General features: G+C 35.3%; 1 protein-coding gene across 3 annotated transcripts in view; it reads right to left on the bottom strand.

Annotated features, from left to right (window-relative positions):
* Window positions 1–25,965, bottom strand: part of LOC132703351 (protein phosphatase Slingshot) — a 200,946-nt gene that overhangs the window by 77,777 nt on the left and 97,204 nt on the right. Inside the window, exons 1-2 of one of the 3 annotated variants that reach the window (XM_060672548.1) lie at window positions 19,977–20,261; window positions 11,005–11,040 (exon numbers count right to left, since the gene is read on the bottom strand). The exons of the other annotated variants lie outside the window; for them this stretch is intronic. Of the exons in view, the coding sequence (XP_060528531.1) occupies window positions 11,005–11,040; window positions 19,977–20,014 (74 nt within the window). The 5' untranslated portion in view covers window positions 20,015–20,261. Of the gene's footprint in view, window positions 1–11,004; window positions 11,041–19,976; window positions 20,262–25,965 lie in introns of those variants that run through there. 3 annotated transcript variants of the gene reach the window in all.

Below are 25,965 nucleotides of genomic sequence, written 5' to 3'. Positions count from 1 at the left end.
CGAACAAAACGAACGAAGAAACTCATCTGCAATTTTGGTATAACATTTTTTGTATAAGTCCCCCTCAGATAATTTAAGTTTGGTGGTAGGTTCAGAGCATTATGCTTAACTTGAACCTTTATCCCATTTAATTGATTATCTCTAAAAGTGGCCATCCTGTATAATTGCTTTACAGAGCCGGTCATTGTTTTAGCGAGAGAATGATTTACGGTTTAATATTAATTCCTCGACTTAGACATGGCTGATGATGAATTGTTTGAAAGAAAATTACAGTAATATAGAATAGCTTTAGGGACCCGTCGTCAATAATTCGTAGATAGTTGTTTGTTAAACTTAAATAACGATGGTTGCACAAAAATTTTCATATACCTTGTATATACATATAACTCTAAACAATGAAAATTGCAGGATACCTTAAATTTTTTCTACTTTCCTCTGTAAAATACCTAATTATACACCAATCTAGCGTGTGGAAAATGTCATTTCAACGTCATTTTTATTTTTTATGGATCAGAGCAACATCGGACTCTTCCGAGATATTACCGCAAGGATTTAGGAGCAATCTGATGTTTTCGGAGATTTTACCGCGCGGCTTGAATTTTGTCAATCCTGGCGGTCATGTCAGTGAATATATTCGTACAGTAAACTTTTTAAGTCACTCGTTTATTAAACACTCGCTTCGCTCGAACCAAATAAACTCGGTAACTCAAATGCCGTTTACCTCACTTGTTGTATACTATACTATTCCCGCACTTGTTGAATAATATACTATTACCACACTTGTTCCATAACACGCTATTGGATACGATTTTTTTGAAAATTAGAAAAAAAAACGTTTTTTGTACTCCCTTCTGTAATAGTATATTCTGATGGTCATGTCAGTGAACGTATTCGTGTTGTTTTGCACAAATGTAACCGAAAGCTAAGGGTCGTAAAAAAGTACAGTATGCAACACGTGCGGTAGACCTCATTTGACTCACGAGTTTATTTGACATGAGCGGAGCGAGTTTTTAACAAACGAGTGAGTTAAAAGGTTTACCGCATGTGTTGCATACTATACTTTTTCTACGACCGTTACTTTTTGGTTACATTTTTGCAAAACAACACGAATACGTTCAATGACATAACCGTCAGAATTCACAAACGTCAAAATTCAACGCGTGGGAAATATCTCCGAAAACATCCGATTGCTCTTACATCCGTGCGCTAAAATCCCGGAAATATCCGAAGTGGCTCACGAGTTTATTTGACACGAGCGGAGCTAGTGTTTAATAAACGAGTGAGTCAAAAAGTTTACCGAACGTGTTGCATACTATACTTTTTCTACGACCGTTAGTTTTCGGGTACATTTTTGCAAAATACGAATACGTTCACTGACCAGACTGTCAGAATTGACAAACGTCAAAATTCAAGTCGTGGGAAATATCTCCGAAACATTCCGATTGCTCCCAAACCCGTGCGGTAAAATCCCGGAAATGTCCGAAGTGGCTCGGATTCGTGGGAAACGAAACTGACGTGGTAAAGTGACGTTTCCCGCACGCTAGATTGGTGGGTAATTAGGTATTTTACAGAGGGAGTAAAAAAAATACCTAATTATACACCGATGTAGCGTGCGGGAAGCGTCATTTCCGGGATATTACCGCGCGGCTTGAATTTTGATGGTTCTGTCAGTGAATGTATTCGTGTTGTTTTGCAAAAATGTACCCAAAAACTAACTGTCGTAGAAAAAGTATAGTATACAACACATTTGGCAAACTTTTTAAGCCACTCGTTTATTAAACACTCGCCCGTTCGTGTGAAATAAACTCGTGACTCAAATGCCGTTTACCGCACTTGTTGCATAATATACCATTACCCCTGATACTGCACACACAATTACGTGTTTTTGCAGTCTATGAAAAAAAGTTAACCAAATTAAAATAAAGATACTACATATCAAAATAATGCCAAAAATTGCCAATCATTGTCTGCTATGCCCTATCGTGAATAAAACGCCCTCAATATGCAGATCAAGGATGTATGTAACCTTTTCTGCGCCAATCTAGCGCGTTGACAGAAAATTATTGACCTTATGTTCCTAAAAAACTGCGACGTTCACAAAATTGGTATTGCGCTGGGACCAGACCGAGTGTGGAACACTCCTTGAAGTTTGGCCACGATGGGTGGTGGTCTCAAAATATATAGGACTTTTAGAATAACTTAACTCCATTTCGATTATTGTAAAATCAAACACGAGGTTCCTATTTTAAATTACATGTTGGTACTTACTAATTTGCGTGCTAATTGAAAGTTTCCTTTCCCCAACTTTAAGCAGTCGTAAAATTTGGCAAAAAAAATTGAAGTTTTTTACTTTAAAATGGTATTTATGCGCACGACACTGTTGTGTTGCTAGTTTAAGATTTTGATAACCAATAATCTAGTGCTGTGAGATATGTAAGCTTTCCACCCTTCTAGTTATGCAATTGGTAGATTAGTTAGTTTTAAGCGTGTTAAATATCAGCTTGTCGATAGAAATACCTTACTAATTAACCTCAATCTGTATCAGTTCCTAAAAGATCCGAAGAAAAAACGGCAAAGTTAAGTAAATTTTTGGCTATGTGTTTTCGATCTTTTCACGGTTAATTATGTCCACAATGACGCCTCTTTAAACTTACCACTTCCAGAAAGTCGGATGCAAACCCGCGCACCGACAACTTTTTGCTTGCCAAACGCAGCCTGCTTGATACGCAAACCGCGATTCGGAAACAATCGCGACTGACGGTGCGAGAGCAAAAATGCGACAATAACAATAATTGCAGCGGGCGGCTCGGCGCTTTCACCTTCTTTTGTTTTATGTCATTTTTCGAACGTCGACTTAATAATAATCGGGGGCGCCGGAACAAAAAAGCAAGCTAATTCGAACGGAACGACCGCGTGCCATGTTGCCGTTTCTATGTCAATTTGCGCTTTACGCAGGGTTTGGTTTCGGTATACGCTTGTTATTCGGTGACGGTTTTGGCGGCGTTACGCGATCTGTTAAGTCACTAACATTCAGTACTAGATTTAAGTTTCTGGAGTATAATTAAATATTAATATTAAATTTAAACAAACTACAAAAAATATATTTCTGGTGTTTAGTAAAGTCGGCTAATAATAATAATACACATTGAACGAATGAAAACGAACGAAAATAAAAATTTTATGAGGTAGTATTCCACTTAAGTCAAAACTATAACTACTTGTGAAAACACAGTACGCGGATTAAATAGAACGTTGCACATTCGCCACTAAACGGAAGACGTAATGCACCAAAAGTTGGAAAGAAATATTACAAAAATAAATATATAAAAAGGATATTGCCTATGCCAGCAGCGACAAGCTGAACCTGTACCGGTATGTAGTGACACAAAGTTGAGGATGGCTACAAGGCGTTATGTATTTTAGTGATTTGATGATAAGATCTTCCAAATTGTTCAGAATCATGTAAACGAAGTATTAAAATTCTCCTCGATCCTATATTTTAATGTATGGACATTTTTTGGAAAAAAATTGTTGGCGGGATTTTTAGTCGTTAGAACCTGGTGATGATTTAAAGCACAATCACGAGGTTGTCCTTAATATTCGACCAATGAGCAGATATCCAAGCTTATGACTCACGAGCCGCCAGCTTCTAGTACCCAATGTGAATCTAACGCATCAGTTTGCTATTCTTTGCACCTTCTGAGCTGTGGCCTAGGTCGGGCATGAAATTATATCACAAAGCATTTGAAGGAGTTTTAAACAAAGAACATCTCTTAAATTATACAGCGATTGAAGTCTAACTATACCTGCTTTTATTCAATTTTAAATGCATGCATGCATGCAATGAACCTCATTTTGAAATAATATATTTGCCCTTAAAACTAAGACCTGAAGAACATTTGGTTTGTCTAACAAATTCAAAATAAAATATTAAGATCTTCATTCATCGACGGAATGTGAAACGCATTCAAAAAAGCGACTTTACAAACTTTTTCCGATAACTCCGATAACTACTCCCAGTATAACACCTCCGCAAACTGTTAAGTTCAAAAAGGCGAAACTTTTCTTTGATATAACCTACCCTGTAGCTATGTATTTTTCAAACAATGATTTTTCCGCAATTACTCACGCACCGCAGGCAGGTGCTTGCCAAATTATAGTCTTACAGATCAAACTATCCATCACATTGGCATTGCCATGCTAACGAACAATTGGCACATACGGCAACGTTATCGAGGCTAAAAAAAGGGAGCAGAGGCCCTTCGGGTAGGTACCTGAAGGCCACTACTCGACACGAATCCGGACAACGCTTACCTACACACGTACACAGAATAAAAACCGCTCCGTTGTTATTATCATGAAAGCGGCCAACGACACAAAAGTATGGAGTGGGTGGACCGTTTAAAGTTCGAGTTGCTTATTATCATTCCGGATCGTTGCAGCCACGATTTTCCGTAATTCTTTTCGTCACGTCAGGATTTATGGCGAAGAGGGTTGAAACCCCATTGATGCGCGGGGTTAATGGCCTTTGGCGAGTTGTTTTTGCGATAACATCGATAATTTCTACAAATAAACTTTGGAAATTTCTTTATTTTTAAACTGCATTGTCGAAATTATCTATTCAATAAGAAAACCTTGGTCACACCGCTGTCAAAGACACATATACAAGGGCGGTGCAATACAATTGAGGTCATTGAATATTAACTAAAAACAAATAAATATTCTATCCATATATTTTAAGCATATAGTTATCATCCTAAGCATTTACTTAGGTTCTGCAAAAATTAATTATTATTTCTGAAACTGTTCAAAAAACATAAATGAAATTTAGACCATTCAATCGGCCATAACCTCAAATAACTCAAACCTCAAACTAACCACCTTAAATAAGTGTACGTTGTTAGTAATGAAAATCGTTTAAAAAATATCATTTCTACCTCAAAAATTAAAAATATCCCCAAAGTGTGGAGACAAAATATGCGGCCGGGGGGGGAGGCTAGCTTTTATGAAGCAATCTAAATTTAATTTAGGGGATTTTAGGATTTTTTGGGGCCTCTGTTCCACATATCTTCTGAAACACGCACTAGCGTCATAATATTTTATTTACACTACAACTTAACGGAAAAGTTTTTAAAACATCCTGTATGGTTGATTGTTGCTCTAGCATTAATTCCCGACAACAAAATAAATAATAAATGTCTATAGCAGATGTGACAAATTCGATCCCAATTATATCGAATTGTATCGATTCTCCAAATATCCTCTTGACTCTTCCTGTTATGTTAGATGCTCAAACCCAGATATTCGGAGAGAAAAACACAAACTTTTTATAATTTCTCAACCCCAAAACCGAGAAAGTTAACTTCAAGTTAAACACAAAGAAATGAAAATATGTTCATGTTATGTTGAATTTGTGTAAAGATATCCATCAGAACCATCGAAGATTGATTTATAATTTGATGATTCGCACTAATGTCGATAATAATAAACTAAAGGATTTTGAAACCTTTTTTTTCTTTCGAGCAGGTGCAGATTAATTGATTCAGTTTCCAACTTTCTGAATTCGTTTTCTCCATGTGTGGTGATCTAGCAGCGATCAAACCGGCACACGTGGACAGCAATCGGAAAAATTACTTTTCTCGGCGGTAACGGAAATCGGCCGATTCGTTATGTCCCGTTTCAAGGTTAATTAAATGTCAATAGCCGTAATAGTTTGTATAATATGCTAATAGGCATTAGGCATAGCGGCAAGTGAACGGTGAAGTCACATTTTTCTATTAGTTTCACATTTATCACGCCTCCTTTCCTGCTAAGATACGAACTTTGCAAAGTAGCCGACACGAATAACATAACAAACAAATAGGTACTTTATAGATACACGCAAATTACACCCACAACCAACAATAATTTTCCAATCGAATTAACTGGTTGCTCATATCGTTAATTGTGTATGTAGAGGGTGTCACATTTTCGAAGTGTCCTTATATTGAAAATGGAAATATTTGCGATTTTAAACATTTGCCGTATCTTTCTTAATAAGAAAGATGCTTTTATTTTAAAAACACTTTTTAATAGCAACTTTAATCAATAGAAATAATGGCGCATTTAAAATTTGCTTTGCTTTGAAAACTATGTTTCTTTCCAGGACCGTCATGAGAGTGAGAATCTTAATATTTTTTGCATAATAAATATCCGTTTAACAGTCACTTCAAATTTTAATTTCGCTATGTTTTAACTCCCCAAACAAAGATGATTTCTTAGTAACTGATGTTTCTGCATTATTTTATGTTTTCTGATGTCCTTATGATGTAAAATGATGTAATCATTTTGTTAATACTTTTTCACTGCAATCTTTGAACAGAACATAAAATGACGCATCGCAAATTTTAAATTTTAATTCCAACATTTGTTTTTTCACGACAATCCACAACTTAATACTTTTATTGCATGATTTATTTATTATATATTGCACTTCTTAATGATGCAATTTAAATTTACTTTTTACTTTGCTTTACTTGGTTCTAACGCCCAAAATATTATCCCTTATCGTAGATAAAAAAGATCGCTCAAGGCGTCGGGCGAACAATCAAAGAACTCTCTCCTAAAGTAAAATAGCCGACTTTAATGGGAAATCGATGAATAAACACCATTATAGCCTTATCATCGGCATACACACTCGGTTATTTATCAACCACTTTATCACGTCCCATTGAAATTTGAAGCCTGTTGACTCTCCGGCATGCTTTCCTAAGTGCCTTTAGTAATTTCAAAAACTCGCCTCCCGTTAAAGTCACTAGAATTTACAATCTAAAAAAAATGATATTTTAAATGTGGATAATTTATGGTAAAACTACTACTACCACTACTTTTTGTAACTAAACCCCAATATTTTTTTTCCACGAGTAGGCAATTTTTTTTTCACAAATATCTAATAATATTAAACCAATAAATCAAAAAAATACTTTGAACTTATCTTAAGTCAAGTCAGTTTAAAGAAAGCAAGATTGGTTTCAATTTCAAAATCTTAAGGCAGAGTAGGACTTAGCAGGAGATAATTTATTTACTGAAGAGAAGGATTTTAAAAAATTAGGATGTTCTTATAATTTGACACAAACTTTATTTCAACAGATACCAAAAAAAGTTTCAAAGTAAGGTTAATTTTTTTTATTTGCGAATTTTTAGTTGACCCAGCAGAAAGGCAAAAATCCATCAGAAAATTTGAAAAAATTATATATCTTCAAATAGACATTATTGCTAACTAGGTACGAGATTCATATATTTTTAAAAGAAGAATTGGAGAAGTATATCAAAAATTTTAATATCTAATTGGTGTTGTTTTATTTAAAATTTCCACAAATATATTCCAGTATTCATCCATAAATTAATAGAGTAATGGAGAAACTCGCACCAATATTTTAATTTAGTAAGATTGGTGAGATACAAACCTGGTAAAATAGCTTGAATGTCGCATAACAAAAAGTTCTCGTATAAATTTTAAATGAGACACGACGTTGTTTTATTTCCTTGGGCAACATTCATTCTACACAAAAAAAAACATCTGGGATTGTCGAACTATTTCATCTAACAATAGGAAAACAAAACCAAGTATAATTTCTTATCAAGCCTAATGTTCGGTAGCAAAGCATAACAACCCGAGGTAGCCTTGCACCTATCTTGCAATACCGTACCTGGTCAATGGAGTCAAGTGACATTGAAAACCATGGAAGAAAGACGACTCAACATTAGCTTCTGAACCGACTTCTCTAGTAAGCGTTGCTGTATGGGCCAGCCTGCCATGGAAAATCTACAGTGTTCTCACCAATTAAATTAAATTAAATAGAGTATTATAAATCGTCCCCCATATGCAAAGCGCGCATTGTCCAGATAGAACGCGACATTTTCCATCCAGTTGACAATAATTCGAATAAGTATACAGGAATTGACGTTAGTGAGGTGGTTCGCAGTCGGTCGTCATATTCTGAATACGGTCGCAAATTACAGATTCAACGCGTAACGGTTTCTCTCCATATTATGTTCTTCGGTTTTTTGTACTAGAAATTTAATGATACACACGGAATAGGCGAGGTTCCTTTTCGTTGTATACGTACAGTCGTATAAACGAATAGATAATCGTTTTGGACCGACCTGCAAAATACGAAATGTTATCGACCAGCAACTTCGGATAATAAAACATTCTTGATTAGTTCCGCTTTTATACTTGTGCAATCCGGTAAAGTGTATAACTAAATCCGATCAGAAAAATACTTCTTCCTACCTCTAAAGCGCCACCTTAACACGATAGCTTTGCTTAGGTATTTGCATTTTACTCATGGGTCTGGGAACGATGGGATGTTTTTGGTAGATTTTAGCGATGGTATTATGACTTTGTTAGTTCCGATGGTCATTCAGTAAGATAAATTTCTTCAGTAACTGCTTTTATTGGACACCCAGTCCGTCCGGGTTAAATGAAACTAAAATTACGTCTATCAAACTTGCTAGATAACATACCATTATGTATTTTTTATTGCAATGATATAAACTAAACAATATACTTGTATGGTAAATAATTCGCAATTGCAAGACTCAACCTCGGCAGATGGACCAAGAAAATCCTGTAGTGGAGACCAAGAGCGCACCAAGTAAGACGAGGTCATTTTTTCAAAGAAACTTCCACAGGCTACTGTAATACTTTTTACAAAACTTCTGGATTCCTCCTAAGTCGGATTTTGTTGTCAACATGATGATTGGCGAAACGTTATCAAGTTCGACTCAGCAAAAACCGGTGCAGGAGGAATCCAGAAATATTGTAAAAAGGAAGACGACGTCGGCCGTCAATTAGATGTTAGAAAATATGATAAAACACGAAGTGCTAATTCGCAAAAAAGTAGCTTTAATATAAAAAATCGTTTGTGATAAACGCGGAAACACTTCGACACGGAAAGTATTTTGAATCGGTGAGCAGAATCAATAACCTACATGACCAAATTTTCAGTATCGCGTCTTACTGAAAAGTCCATCTTTCATCGAGCGTGAGACATTCTGTAATAAGCAATAACTTGGCCACTGTATTTGGGCACATTTCTATTTTAATCATTTGGTTACATATTTCTTTGCCATAAGTAATTTTACCAACACCGTTAGGTTTAATGCATTAGTCGAAGTACATTTTATTTTACTGTCTGGCGTTTCCTATGTTCGGGTATAGCGAACAACTTCCGGTTAACAACCACCAACATTGTGTGAGCGGGTCTAGACCTACTTCAACCTATTAATAAACCGACAATCAGTCAACATTCTAATAATAATTATAGACAAGTAACAGAGCCGCAGGCACACCTTATCCTTAATTTCTCTTTTGCGATATAATATGGGCCAACAGCTTCGGTGTGTAAGACGCGCGATATATACCCACGTCACGAGAAAACAATAATACTGATACATATATCATTTGTACCACTATCCGCATGAACATATAAAAATGGAGAACCCATTTAAAATAATTAACCATTGCACGTGACGCAAAAAAAAATCAAAAGATGTAAGAAAGCCAATAATTCTAAATTTGACAATAACAAAGTTAACGCCATTATTTGATAGATACTTTTTCCATCGAGCGCACTAATAAAACTTAATAAATTTATCAATTGCGACTATAGAAATAAATGCACTTCCTCCATTTTTCAAAACCACCGTTTTTTTCTGATTCTGATTGGTGGTTTTTCGTGTCAAAAGTGGGGGTATTACAATTTTTCAGGTTACTGCATTTACATCTTTAAAGATATAACTTTGGCAATAGCTAATAGTGTAATGAGCGATAGCGCTAATGTAATTCCCCTCTTTTCTTTTTTTCTTTCAGAAATAGTATACGGACCCTAATTTACTTCTTTGCCTAGTGCAAAACCTGTGGAAGAATTATTTCTTTTACTCTGATTGAAAAGAAACATAAAATAATGTAAGCTTTGTAAAACTCCACAGATGGATAGAGACAGTTATTTAAATAATAATTTTTAATAGTCCATCTCAAAATATCGAAAAATTGTAGGCTTATTAGGGAACCCATGGAAATAATATGCATTTTAAAATACATTATTATGCGTTTGTGATGTCCAATTTGCATATAACCACCCTCTTCAAGGAATATCCGAATACGATACTTGGTGCAGTCAATTGCAATGGCAAAAAAATCGACCCTATCTTCACATACAAAGCAGTAGCACATAAAGAATTTCTTAATCTAACATTAAATTACTAGACTCGATGAGATTTCCATTTAAAATAAACACAAGAAAAACAGACCATCATATTTTTGCAATACGTCAATAAAAAAATAGAGCAGAGAGTCAAACCAAAGGCAAAAATTGCTGAAACTCTTACCGCAACTACCACTAAAAGAAATTAAACCGTACTCAGTTATACCCATTTCAAAATTTTCTAATCGAAGCGTAACATACAATTATATGTTTCGAAACATCCAATTAACGTTACCTAATGACGTGCTTCAAACCTAATGGAACAAATACTTACAAAACGAAAACGGTTTTCATTGAGAAGCGTGCGAATTGGTACAGACGCATAACGAACGAGCTACTGCGTTACCCATTTACGTATTATCTATCGTGTTTTACTTTCTTCCGTAATCACTTTAAACTAGTTGTGGCTAGAAAAGTTCGGTTATAAGGTCGACTTTTGAAACAAAAATTATTTGGAGCTTGACGACTTACTACGCAACTTTGAGATTTTCTTAAAAATTGTTATAAATAAGAATACAAGCAGCATAAAATTTATGCTGGTTAATAACGCAATTATTACAAAATTAAAGAAAACAGAATAAGATAAGTCTAATTAGCGTAAAGATAAACTTATTGAATGTCGCTGTTAAAAAAATATACTATTGGTTCTCGTTTTACATTGGTTGTTGGACAAGTGCGCATGTCTCCGCCCCTACTCTTTTAACTTGCCAGTACTTATCTACATAGATTTAGCGCCGATTTTATTCTTTCTTACCCACATTTCCGACCGGGACCGTTCCGGACAACGTACCTGAAACAAAGCAACCGTGTAAATAACAAGGCTTACAAAATTATTTTTAAATTAAATAAAAATGTATTTCTATACCATCTTCAGTTGGTTGCCAAAATTTACAGCCACTCTAGAGGTTTCTGGCCGAATGTAATTGATAAATTAGATCTACACCAGCAAGCTGATTTTGTTACTTGCACTATTTTCGTAGCTTGCCACTTTCTTGGTTTTTGAGTAGAAAATAATATAAATTTTTCAAACGTGGCTATACAACACGTGTATAAGCGGGTATACCATGACCAGAAATATTGTGTTATTACAACCGACCCCGTGCCTAACTTTTCCTACTGTTTATTACACCAACACCGCAGCCCCCCTTATAGAACACCCTGCCGAGCAGACCCTTACGCGTAACCATTCCAGGACCGTCTTAGGAATTTCACATTCAAATACCTCCGTAATATACACGTAACACATTTAGATTAAACTTATTCGAAAACACCCCGCAGCATCAATGCTTAATCAAATGCAAAACGATCTATTTAGGTTTCAAATAAAAATTTCTACAAATATTCGTTACGGTCCATCTCAAAAGACCTACTTAATGCAAAATAAACATCTGTTGGGATAGGTTTTACCGCGGTCCTGCGAAGGTCTGCGGTAAAGGTACTGTAAAATACATAAAACGTCAAGGCAATAAATGCACTTTTTTTTTTGGTCGTACAATAAGAAATAGACGGATGATGCGTGGTATAGCAGAAAAAATATAGTATGTTAAACGTTGATGGACATCTTCAGTCATAAATAAAATAAAAATTTAATAAACATTCGCAGTAGCGTTTAGAGTTATATACAATTTTTTACTACTCAAGGAGAATCTATTTAGGTACATTACAGGCGGAAGAAGAACAAAATTAAAAAAATACCCGTTTGTCAAGGAGACAAATTTTTGAGCAAAAATTGTATCACCTTTACCTCCTCCGGAGCACCCTGGGAGTGAGCTAAACTTGATACAAGATTTGATAGTTGCAAACTGAAATTTTACAGACTTGTTACTTTTTAATAACCTCTTATCTAAGCGTAACTTAAGTTTTATTTGGAACATAACTATTTGACATATTTTTTGCATTTCTGCCAAAATTTGACGTTCCTAGATGGTATTAAAATAAAAAAGAGAGAGAGAGAGATTTGGTAAAGGCCGTAAAGTTGAAAAACATAAATTTACAAATATTCAATATTCGAAAAACGTATTTATTACCAGTTTTTTTAAAAAACAAACGCTAAAATAAAAGTATTAGATGAAAAAGACGCCTATCTAACGAACAAACTTATTTTTGGATTTTACAGGAAATTTCTTTCAATGCTGCAACAGCTTTTCGATAGTCGCCTCTCTGTACAATTTGAAAGTATACAATTTTATATTCTTTGAGGTACAAGTTTAATATTTACACCTAGATTTAATTTATTAAAATAGTTGCTTATGCTTCCATGGTAGGAAAAAAGTGCAACCATTATTGGGCTTCGAAATTTAGGCATGGTAGAGCAAAATTTAGAAAAAATAATAATATTCTCAGAGATATCCGCTTTTTTCCAATATTTTCTAATATATTCCCATATTTCCTAGTATTTCCCAGGTGGATTCCCTCTCGCTTATTCCCTACCACATACAGGTCTATGATATTAGTTCGGTTTGTTTCAAATCCGGGAAACAATGCCAACACATCGCGGATTAATGGGTACCGTCATAAAATAGGTTGAAGTTTTTACAAAAAGCGTAAAATTTGAGGTGTTTAATGGAAAACATTAGGGTGCTTTAAAAATGTGGTTAACCACCCGTTACGGGCTTTGGATAAATAATGAGCTCTTATTACTCTCTGTCTTCGAAAAATAGACCATGAACAACAAACCTAAACTTTTTGGTTCCGCCGTACGGAAACAACCTATTGTTTCAATTTTGTTCGACTGTCCCGTTAATGCAAACATCGCGTATAACGAGTTTCGTAATTGAACTCATTAAAATCAAAGAAGATTGAGCAAACCAAGCGCGCTTCCTACGCGATTAAGCGGAAGCGCCTGTAAAAATGCAGAAACCCGATAGCTGATTTACTTCCTCCAGGTAGTCATGTTACTTGCCAGACGGACGGGACGGACTAATGGACGGACAGGTTAAGAAATTGTAATGCCCGCATAGACGGACGCGTAAAAAAAACAACGACTATCCGCCGCGCCGTCGTGTTATTAAATTTATACAAGGGGTGATTATGTATATACCTAGTGACATTCGAGGAGACATGGCGTACCATAAATCCGAGCGTCAGGCATTAGTAGTTCATTGCTCCCCCTATCGGCATTACGCACAGCGAGTATACAGGGTGGACGGCTCAGAAACGGTAGCGGAAACTAATCTTTTTCGTGTCTGATTCTAATTTCATAATATATAGGGTGTATTACGCAAGAATTACGGTAGATTATCAGAAGACCTCGGTGTTTTAGAAAAACGCCGTTTGGCACAATTGTTATATAAACTTACGTGCGCAGTAATCGGCCCACTGTAAATTTTTGACCGAAGCATTTTTTTTTTCTAGAAACTATTCATCTGCTTTAGTATGAGTTTAAATTTGTCAAGAGTGCTGATCTTTTATATGCACAGCTATGGTTAAACTAACGAAACATGCTAATCACAGTAACAAACTTGTTATAGACTTAAATTAATCGTCTTTGCCACTGAAAATTCTATATTATTCATTTTAAACCATTTGGATAGCGTTTAATTGTGTTGCTTGACGCATACTACACCACAAAAAGCCGCTCAGCTTATCGCTTTAATCGAAAGTGGACTTCGCCAACTGAATATGATACGTGCAGCAGTTCGAAGAGTATGCCAACGGTATGAGGAGAATGCATCCTTTGCTAGGCGCGGTGGAACAGGCAAAAGGCGAATTACAACGGCTAGTGATGACCGCTTTATTGTGTTAACAATAATAAAGAATCGTCATCTTTATGCGATTCAAGTGCAACAACAGCTTCATGAAGTTAGAAGAGTGAGAAGAAGACCGAAGGAAAATAACCTGTCGACGAAAACAACTGCAATTGGTCCAAAACGTATTCCAGCTCATCGACAAGCACACGTACGCTTTGCAAGGGATGATATGAATTGGACATTGGACCAATGAGGGACTGTTCTGTTCTCAGACGTATTCTCAAAGTGTACCGAAGACCAGGAGAGCGATTTGCAGAATGATGCAATAAAGAGCGGAACCCTTGTGGAGGTGATTCCGGCATGATATAGGGTGTAATTTCTATGGACGCACGAATCGACCCTGTTTTCATCCGTAGAGGCAGCCGTGGTCCAGGGGCAAGAGATTTAACAGGTGCTAGGTACATCGAGGATAGTTTATCAGATCACGTGGTACCATATGTTCACTACATTGGAGAAGAATTCATTTTTATTCATGACAATGCTAGGCCGCACACAGCAAGCATCGGGCAAGTAGATTTTTGAGTTACGGAGTGGCCAGCATGCAGTCCCGACCTCAACCCGATCGAACATTCATGGGACGAGCTAAAATGGAGAATTCGAGCTAGACTTCGTAGCCTAGAGCTTATTGTTGCAGTAGAGGAAGAGTGGCTTAACATTCCACAAGAAACAATAGCAAACTTGATTAGATCGATCATCACTAATCGAGCAAGAGGAGGTCATACCCATTATTAAAAAATAAGTGTTGAGTTGCTAATTGTCAATAACCCTATTTGTTTTTAGTAATAATTTTCGCTGGGTTGATTTAAATTTAAAATAATTTCCAGAAACATAATGACATGAACAAGGAACTTATATTAAATTTATTTTTTAATTTATTCTCACGCCATAGGAGTCATTTTGAAAAGATCAATTAGAAAGCGGATTTCAAGGGGATTATGTAACTTTTCGAACTCGCAAATAGCGCATTCCGAATGTCACATTTGCCAATTTTAAAATCATATTCCCATTTTATTTCATTACTTCGAATGAATACTATTAAAATATAAACAAATATATATACGAAAGGGTAATTCTATAGTCGAATCCAGGTCTCGAAAAACTTTTCGCTCTAAGTATTAAAACTAACTTCATCAAATTACAGATTTCAACATTAATTGAATCTTTTTATGCATTAGAAGGGAATGCATCATATTTGCACTTTTGCATTATCTAATTTGCAAAACGTTTGTCTACTCACCAAGCACAATAAACAATCATAATTTCATATACAACTTATGCCGGACTGTAGAAAATCACACGCATTAAATAATAAAATGCAAAAAGGGGATTAATCTTCTTTAAATGCGTATGTGCATGTATTAACTTGGAACATCAATTTGTGATATCTAGCTTCGTCGCACGCTGCATTATACTGAGATATATCAAAAAATGTCAGCTACTAATTTACATAGGCAAGTCTTCCTTGCTCTGTGATAATAAGCGGCCCGGGGACTGTTATTAAGGTTTGGGACGGCGCCTGCCATTGAATAAATGAGCCACGATACAAACTTTGTTGAAGGGGACAAGGATTTTAATGAGCACAGGCGCCGGCATATTTAAGGTTATTTAACTCAACCATGGTTGTTAAAATATCGACGAAGATAACAGAGAGACGGGTTTATATACGGCTTAACCGCACAATAAACGTATTAAATTAAAGTTTTAAAATAAACTAAGATCGTATCAGATTCCGCGTACATGATGAAAAGCAAACCACCTACGTCAATTGGTCCATAATGAGAAATGTCCCAATAATTTAAATACTGTAGATTAGTTCGGATGCCGTTTTCAAAAATATTTTAGGAATTTTTTCCCAAACATAAAAACAATTGGCAAGTTCTATTAAGGGCATCATTAGCACCCTCGGATGCGCCTAAAATATTAAAGATGATTCGAATCTGTAAATGTAGTACAAAGAGGAAACCACGTACTAGAAAATTTTTGCCACAGATAGGGCATATATAATAACAGTTATAGGGTATTTTTCATGCATGTTTTTAAAGAATCAATAGGAACATTTTTGTATGTAGCAGTAAAATAAGTAAAAAAAAGTAAGACCGGACTGGACTTCAAATTTTAATCTAGTTATAGCAAAATGGACCACCATTATAAATTACGTTTCCAAATTTCTACAAAATCGGGTAAAAAATATTTAAAATATTGTAAAAAATCTGTTTTTCTTTAAATATCAAATATAAAATTTCACACTAGCAGTTTTTAACCAAACAAAATCGATTTGTATTACGGACATGGCAAAGCAGAAACCATATCTATACCTACGTTACCCACCTACCTGCTAGACTAATAATTCGAAATGAAATTTCCCTCACCTGACAGATGTAATACATTTTTAATTGCAAACGGTGTGAAATTTTCGTACCGAATCTTCGTCGAACCCAAAACACACATTCACACAAGAACAATTGTTTTAGCAACTAAGTGCTAAAAATTTAATATCCTTAAATATAAATGTCCGATATATTCCGTTTCTATAATAAACTTGTGCCTTTCGCGTGCGTTTTTAAGGGAAAATATTCATCCTGAAATCTGAAGGTATATGTTAGAGCACCAACTGTTTGAGAATACACAATATACACAGCATTCAGAAAAAGTATGAACAGTCTACGTTATTAAGGGGTAATACACATACACAGCGGTTCAAATGCAATGCCAATTAAGACTTTGATCTAAAAACTTTATGAACACACTACATGAAACCTTATAACAAAATGCACATGATCGGTATAAAGGTTTCAAGAATTACTTATAAAAAATGTAAATTGAACAAAGACGTGTTACTGTTTCCAAGACTGCGTTCTATACCGGAAAAAAAATCAGAACCTCGGAACTGGTAGGGCTTTTTCGCGTTTTACCCCGCCCTTTGGAACTCGGTTTATTTTAGTCCAAAAAAAAAAAGACGATAATTTCGCTCTGTTCATTTATCACCGATTCCGAAAGGCCAAACCAATTTGCAATCTGTCCACCCGTGACCTTTACCTAATGGGCCCGTGATGGCGTTTTCGTGCAAATGTCGTCGTTTTTGCGAGAAATTAAGAATTTCGACCGGCGCAACGTGTGGGAAACATTTTAATCATAATTAGGGGCAAATGGGGAGGGCATTAGCAAGACTTCGAGTTGTGTTTCAAGGTTAGCGTGTCGTTGCCGGGGATAATAATAGGTATACGAATTTAATAAGGGCGATATTCTGCGTTGTTGATGTACACATAGGTGTGAGGTCTATTATCAATCTCCATATTCACCACCCTTATCTCGGGCTAGACTTGCCAAAAGTAAGATAATACCAATTGCCGAACATATTTATATATCTAATATTAACCAAATATGAAACAAACAAACAATCATATTCAGCGAGTAAATCAAAGTTACCCAATTAAGCGAAATTCTAACCTACATTATAAGGCGGGAATCAAATTTGAATTACATTGATTAACATCCCTATCGTCTGAGCACACCGACGATATCATTCAATTTATTTTTTTATGAATATCTTGACCATGAAGAGTTAATATCCTAAAGCAATAAAAGCAAATTGTCGATAAATTATTAACAGAGCTTTGTAATCACAGTTAATCAAAAATAATAACATTATAAGTTCTTTAAAGCCGTTCAAGGCTTTGTTTATATTTTTTTACCTGCCAGAGACTATAAACTAATCCGCTGACAATTCAAAATGCAAATAGCGGCCAATAAAATCTTATATTGGTGGAAAGATTAAACAAGGAAATGTTATCCCAGATGCACAACCTTTTGTTAAGATCGGTTTACCTTAGATTTTGTCGTGTACACGAACGAACCAACAAATTTACCTTAATTTGAAGCTTCGAGTTACCGAATCTCTACATTAAATATTAAAGGGTAAAATTAAGAACGCACAATGATTTATAATCCGGTTTTCTAGCTAATCACAGCAATTATAAAATATAAAAATATTGTAATCAATAGAATTTAGCGGTTAACTTCTTACCTCGGTTCTTAAGCATTCAATTGGACGAGGATGTTGTTAAATAACATGATTATGTAAACAGGCTTGCCGCTCTACACAATATCATTACTGTTTATTTAAATCAAGCGTGCCCCGGTTCAAGTGAGGGTTGCGTTTGTTTATGGTAAAGTCTGTTCATAGATACGAGAAAGTGACTAACTGATACGAATTAAGGAAAGACCCGGGCAAGCTGTAAAAATGAAATATGGCCGAACAGGTCCGTAGTTTGCTTAGAATTTAATTATTTGGGGTCTTGTTAGGATAGATACTAAACATTATTTATTTATTTATGTATGTGTTTATGTTTACATCTAAAATAAAATTACAAATTATTTTTATTACCTACTTAAATTATTTAAGATTCATATCATCCCCAGTTTTAATTATTATTTGTTCTATATTATTTGCACGATTGTTGTACTTTTTCTATATGTTTAACAGAATTTGCCCAGCTTTGTGGAGGGATGGTAAAAACATCGGTTTCTATAAGTTTGAGGACATTGAAGTTAACACGGGGAAAAACATTGTTACGACGAATGGCAGATTTCAGTTGGTGCCAAACATGTTCAATGGCATTAAATATACAATGGTAAGGTGGAAGCCTTAAAGGCCTCTTAATTAAGATATCTAATGTTGGCACGCTTTGTTTCTCGTATAACTGGTAAATTTTACGCCGTATTATATCTTGATCACTTTCATCTACACTTGAGAAAATGTCAGCATCGCTTCTTTTTTTCCTCGCTGAAATGGGATTATTCACAATTTTCCATACAGTTGATGTTAGAATTTTCGTCAATATGGCCGCTTCTTCTAAATATGTTTGCTTGCTGGCACCACGTTCGATGAGAGTCAAATAAACATTGTTTATAACTTCCTTAGTCTAAATAGTATAGTGTTTTCTACATTTGGGCGGGAGCATCTCCTGAGATACACTAGACTCGCACATATTTTGTATAATTCGGCACACGCTGTATTACACATGAAATAAGAACAACAAACTAACAAACTTAAACTAGGTATTATACCAAACCAAAGAATATTAAACACAGGTAGGTATAAAATTATTTTCTATTAGGGACCACAATTTTACCTGAATTTAAATTCCGAAACTTTAGGTAATAATCTTGTTGTCTTGTATGTTAATGACCACCCTTGGCTAATCCCATTCAAAAGCAATTGGTCACTTTCTTATATCTATGAACAGACCACACCTAAATATTCATGTTTGAGGAACAAACTGCGTACTTCACAATCTTCAACAAAAGAAAACAATTAGTACAATGCTTGATCTTCGCTATCGTACAGAGACGCCACTTTCATGAAAAACTTCTATAATTCTGATAAGATGAAACTCTTCTCTGCTTTTTTAGAGTCATGCTAATTTTCAAAGACGGATATTGTCTTGAATTAAAATTTCTTTATTTTCATTTGCCAATTGAATTATTTGTATTGTAACTGTTTTCTGTTTTTATTCGTACTCGATGTTGTTACATTCACATCAATTTTTACTATTTTTTTCGATGAGGCAAGTTTCTTTCATTTCAACGCATTGCGGCAAATTCCTGAACCAGGGACGCTCTAAAATGCTAACTAAATAAATATTATTTTGATGCACTGGGTATTATTCCTTTTTTAAAAGAAACCATCAACAAAAACTAGAATTTTAATTAGGTATTAATGAACAATTCTAAATTTTCGTTTCTTTTCGAAAAAAGATGTCAATTACATTTACTTTTTTTCACAATATGTAAACAAACTTCTCTGGATCCTCAAAAAAATGGCGCCAGGCAGTCTTCTGCTCGTTGAATTCGTCTAAATCATATTTTATTTATCCACTTGCATGAAATCTATTCGTCGAATTAATTAAATTAATATTATTAATAAAACTTTAAAAACAATCAATATTCATTAAAAACTTATTTGTAAAAAACTTACCCGGGAAAGGTAAGATATCCCAAAATGACGTCCATCATTTTGCCCAACAATAAATTAAAGAACGGCTCACATTTATTTTTCTTCTTTGGGAATCACTATTTCCCAAAAACCGAGACGTTTTAGCCGGAAACACTTCCACTGAAATTTACAGACTGATACGACCAAATCCGATCATTTCTGCACGTCGGGCATTTTGTATCGAATTGATTGAAAATGTCATCCACAAAAGTCACGCCGATGGATCGAGCAAAGTTGCTCTCGTATTTAGTTACGAGAAGAAAACCGTTTCGTACCGCACACCCGAACAGTTTTCATTTGACTCCCGCCGAGTCAATTCCCCATACAACCGAACTTGAAGTATACCCCACACTCTCCGATTTGTTTCTGATCGGAGAGAACGACCGCAACAAACGAAATCGAATACGTTCAGCCGTGGCCGATACGCATGCAGACTCCTAGTCTAACAAAAACGTCATCGACTAAATTTTAAGAGACGTCTCTCCCGCCCCTCTTTGAAAATCGCGACCGCTGCCCTAAACCCTGCGACCTCTCCAAGGTAAAACATCTGACTGCTGACAAGGGCGGAAAGAATAATGTTCCGCGAATAAATTTTGTTTGACGGATGTTGCCAGATGTTTCGTTTAGACCCTTGCGGCATCGACCTTGAATGGAATGTCGGGTTTCCACGAAACGGGTAAAACATAAACGAGTCACTAACTGCCTGTTCTGTTTACACCACACCAACGAGATTTAGTAGGTAAAAATAGTTTCTGTTGTGTTGTGACCGTGCTTTATTTTATGAACTTACATAGTTCAATTTTGAAAATGTGATGCACAACCCATCAGATCAATAAAAAAAGGGAATATTTTTACTTTTATAGAAAAATCAAAAACCTCTGAAGAAGAAAACGGATAAACATGAAAATTACGCCGGAACGGGCAGATACTAATCAAAAATTAAATATTAACCATAAATAAGAATTAATAACGCTTAAAGGTTGATTGTTAGTTACAAAGGCTTAACCAAGACTATCCAAAAGGTTTAAGTTTTTTATCTGAAAACGGACAATATTACTACTAGATATTGATTAGGTACGATGAGTAAAAATTTAAAGACTTTGCGTGAGGGCGTTTCACATGGAAACTATATTTGACAATTGAATTGTTTTTATATTATCACATAATTAGTTATTTACATAGTTTTGAATATAGGGGATCCAAGGACGGTTCCTTAAAAAAGCTATTTTTGTGAAGTCAACTCCATATTTAATTATTAATTTCTTTTTTGGTTCGTATGCACAATTTTATAATTAAGAGTATGTGCTCATTTCTTAATAGTATGTTATTGTAATTCCTTTATCTTCTTTTTTTGAAGTTTCTGTTGAAATAAAATTGGCCAGTGTGGCCATTTTTAAAAAAACCGTTGTGTTTATCTCAATTACTTTAAAATTACTAAAATGTGCAAATGATTATTTATTCGAACTGACTGTTATTCAATAAAGACAACAAATCCACTTCCTAAAAGCCACATCTTTGCTGTTGGTTCTATCGTAACGCAGAGACGTGCCGGAGTCGGACGAAGTTATCACGTTGGTATTAGTTTTATAACTAGATTCTTTGCACAAATTATTCATTAATAAAAACATCCAACGCTTAAAAGAATGCGGTCAATGTTCGCAAATATAAATAATTTAATCATTAATTTCTAACTAGGCATATTGTATCAATCCGTACATACATAAATTTATAAGGGGGCATGTTAACGTACTTATCAATTATTATAATATGTAATTATAGTTAACCAACAGTGGAACTTTAATATGAATTGTGTGAATTATTAATAATTGATCTTAAATGCAGATTTCAAAATTCAATTCCTTGGTAATTTACAACTTAACAGACAAAAAGAACACCAAAGAATACCTGTAATAGACTGGTTAAAAGCAATCGATGCAAAAAAAAACATTATTGTTAGAAGAACATAATTTGTCAGATTAACGGGCAAAAAACCTACGTACTAAGGAAAATTTAAAAAAAGATGTGGCAACGTGGTGACATAAGGCCTTTCTTGGATATCCTTGGCCCTCCTTTTGAATTCGAGTTCGTTACACGTGTACACAATAAATTGAAAGGGACGCTGTACTAGGTTCTGAAAGCTTTCAGTCACTTTTCTTCGGGTCTCTTTTCTTATTACATTAAAAATGAAAAACACGACCCAAAAATTAAAAATGCAAAATTTTTCGCTCATAAAATCGGGTAATAAAGATCAACACGTAATTTTTGGCGACATAAGCAACTTGTGGAGGGATGCATAAGTTCGAGGCAATGTCACGAAACTTTGCTGCAGCGCTGATCCGGTGACCTATTTACACACGCGGAAGCTGGAGACTTGAGTTGAAACCAGGTTATGAGGTCGAATCTAAAATCACAAAATTCCAGGTTCCTGTATGCTTCGAATTTTCTTTTCCAGTTTTTTCTTATTTTACTTTTAATAGTTTCAGTAAAATAGTACTAATTTAAAAGACAGAAGCTAAAGAGGAGAGAATCTTTTTCTTTATATGTGCAGATGGCCTCTAAACACTTATATCGTCCTTATGGACAAACTAATATTCATAACCAGTCAATTTAACGCGTGTAGAAAAAAAAATATTTTTTTAATTTTTGATTAGATCATGTGATTTCTGCAATCAGAAACCCACTCGATTGTTTATTCTTTAACAATATTGATCCAATTCCCCAAAAGGAACGTTTTGCATACATTTTTTGTGTTAATAAAACTCAATTAAAAACATCAAAAACCACTTTAACAAAGATAGGTTTCTTTAGTTTTGCCAAAAAATCTAAAAATTTCTGTAATATTACGTTTTTCAGCTGACTAAAATTGTTCGGGTTAGTGAAGCGAGATGGTGAAATTAAACAAGTCACTCCTCGGAATTATTTCGCCCAAAATAACAAAGTCACTAACTATTTATAAACTACTATTTACTATACACATTACAGTTGGTTATTTACATTTTCGCGCTCAAAGGCTGATTGACCAGCGAGGGGCGCTTCGCTTTTACAAAACGCAGCGCCTGCTGGAGATAGGGTTCCAAAAATTCCAGCCGTACGGTCGAGTTCTTGGAACGCATACAGGGCCGGCTCCCTCGACACAATTATAATAAAACGGTTTTCTAATTCATTTAAAGTTTTAAAAATTCATGACATGCAAAGTGTCTCTGCCTAAATTAAAACGAACCAACTGCATTTGCGTCGGTGTGTTTTGTAAAGACAAATAATTTTTTGTTGCTCATAATAAACAGCGTTTCAAAATACAAGGTGTCCTCTGAAAAAAAAATCGTGATTTGCTATAAAAACTATTTGCCTTGTAAATAGGTGAAACCAGTTCTGTCGCTTGATAAGTGAGGTAGGTGTGTCGAATTTCTAAGCAATAATGCCGACCGTTTACTTAATTAATTTAAATACCAAATCTACGGGGTAAGTCACCTTAGTGGATTGATTTTTGTGAATTATTTCATTCGTTAAATTTTAGCCCTTTTAAAAAGTTATTTATTTAGTTAGTTGTTTTTAATATTGATAAATTGATGTAGATGAATATTAGGCTTAGGTTCTTCATTCATTAACGTAGTTTACTCCATAGCCAAATGTTTAATTCAAAACATTACAATTGTATTTGTCTATTTCTTCTGTAAGGGAAAACTTGATCATCTTTCGACTCGAGTAAATTTTTTATTAACTCAAAACCTTCACAAACTCTATTAATTAAAATAGTGGGCAAACAGCCAAAAGTTTAGTTTCCCTAAAATTTTAACATGCATTCTTGTAAGTTTCATTCATAAAATTACCTAAGATTCATTGGTAAAAATTCAGTTGAGGCATTTGGTCACATAAAATCCTTTCGCCCTGTTTTATTTCCATTCCACGATTTCAAAACTACGGGTTTTTGGTTTCCAGAAAAAAGTTTTCCCTCTTTCAAGAACATAAATTTGCAACAGATATAATTACAAGAATGAAGAGTTAAGAATTGACTTTGGTAGGTCAACAATTGGACCAATTTACAAGCTTACAACGGAATACCAGAAAGCATCCAAAAAGGATCTATATGTTACCGGCAAAGTCCGTTATGCAGTCACACCTAGTTTTGTCTAGGCAAAGTCCGCATAGCCGGACCACTTTAGGCAAAGTCCGAAATTATTAGATATTTCAAACATTGCCTACAATGTGGTACGACAATCTTAGGTTTGCCAAATGTGTAGCAGGCAATGCCCGAAATAACCTGCCGCATTATTATCATACTGTCAATATTCTTTGTTGTACAAGTATAAGACGCAGTTTGCGATATAAGAAAAAATAGATATTTTCCAAAAAAAAAAAAGGGTAGAATTAGGGCCCCGGTATAAATATATTTAGAGTTAATTATGTCACTTATTAGTACAAGATGTCGAATGCTGACACTTAGAATTGCATAACAATTTTAATCTAAATAATTTACAAGAATTAGCGGTATATTTTTTGGTACAGTTACATCTTTGAAACCCTTGCTCTCCAAACGAAGAACTGTGCAGACTAATTTCGCGCTAGTATATTACGGGCAACTGCTTTGACTCTGTCTAAACTCGAAACTGGCACTGTGACTGATTCTCCTACTTGAATTTCCGGAAACTTTTTTTACGATACCGATATCTTCTCTGCTTGAACCATCAATCATTCGTAGGCAACTTCTTTGTTTACAGTTGCAGTCTGCGCATAGCGGAGGCATAGAACTAATGCTCCAAAACTCATTCTTTCTTCGTCATCGTTGGTACTGGTACCACTTGGTGTTTTGAGCGCAATTCACTGTGGTATTGAATTACCGTTTTCAGAACCGGATGTTTTCTGCCCTAGAGTATTGGTTGTTTCACTTCTATTGGAATAAACAGTAGCAAGCGCTTCTTCTAATTCCGTCTTTCATTTCTTTCGCGTCACTCATACTTGTATATGTCTTCTTGGTCACAAATCAGATAACGATTTCACTTAACTGAACGGAACAGCCGCTTAATTACAACTAAAAAAACATACAGAATGAAAATTCAGTGAAGTCGCATCCTGCCGCAATTATATGAACACGTAGCGACAAGTTTCGAGCGTCTGCAATCGGGATATCAGCTTAGGTTGGAGTTTTCCTGCTACACATTTGGCAAACCTGATTTTGTCGTACCACAGTGTGGGCAATGTCCGAAATACTAATAATTTCGGACTTTGCCTAAAGTGGCCCGGCAATATGGACTTTGAATAGGCAAACCTAGGTATGACTGCATAACAGACTTTATGTTGGATACCGACCACCGAACGATCGTTCAAAATAACTAGAACACATTTTTCCTTTTTAATGATATTGTAAGAACTGCTGGTACACCGCACATACGCTTTCCTTTCGAAACCCTAATAATGGTCTAATTGACTTAAAACGACACTGCCTGCGTAAATTTAAAGAAAACGGGGACATGTATATACCGACCCTCTTTAATATTCCAAGTGCGTCGTCTGCGATGTTAAATGTCAGGCAGTGAAACAGACGCAAACCGGAGTGCATTCGATAAGAAAGCGACGTAAAACAAATAACTTAATGCCGACAGGGGTCACCAGTTTGACCCCCCGCGTCAGTGCGTACGCGAACGTACGTTTTTAAGGTGGAACATAAAATGGATTTTCCGCAGTTTTCATCGCGCGTACTCGCATAAATATAGGTCGAAAACCAGGGCCGCTTCCCGTTAATTCATTTGCAATTCATGCCCGGCTCGTTCGAAAATCACTTCCCGTCTCATAATCAGTTTTCGCGGAACAAAGACGAGACAGATCTTAACGCTGAAAAGTTATACCATTCGAAGGACGCAATAATGCGGGTATGCATTTATGCAACGGCGTTTGTCTTTGTTTTATACGCCTAATAACAATTCCGCATAGGTAATTCGGTATTGTTATTCCCGATCCTAATATGTTATACGGAATT

The sequence above is a fragment of the Cylas formicarius genome, unplaced genomic scaffold (genome assembly GCF_029955315.1).
Source record: "Cylas formicarius isolate icCylForm1 unplaced genomic scaffold, icCylForm1.1 PGA_scaffold_6__28_contigs__length_40554024, whole genome shotgun sequence".
In the NCBI taxonomy this organism is placed as follows: domain Eukaryota; kingdom Metazoa; phylum Arthropoda; class Insecta; order Coleoptera; family Brentidae; genus Cylas; species Cylas formicarius.
The sequence above is the reverse complement of the archived record's forward strand: the minus strand, read 5'-3'. Positions and strand labels throughout refer to the sequence as shown.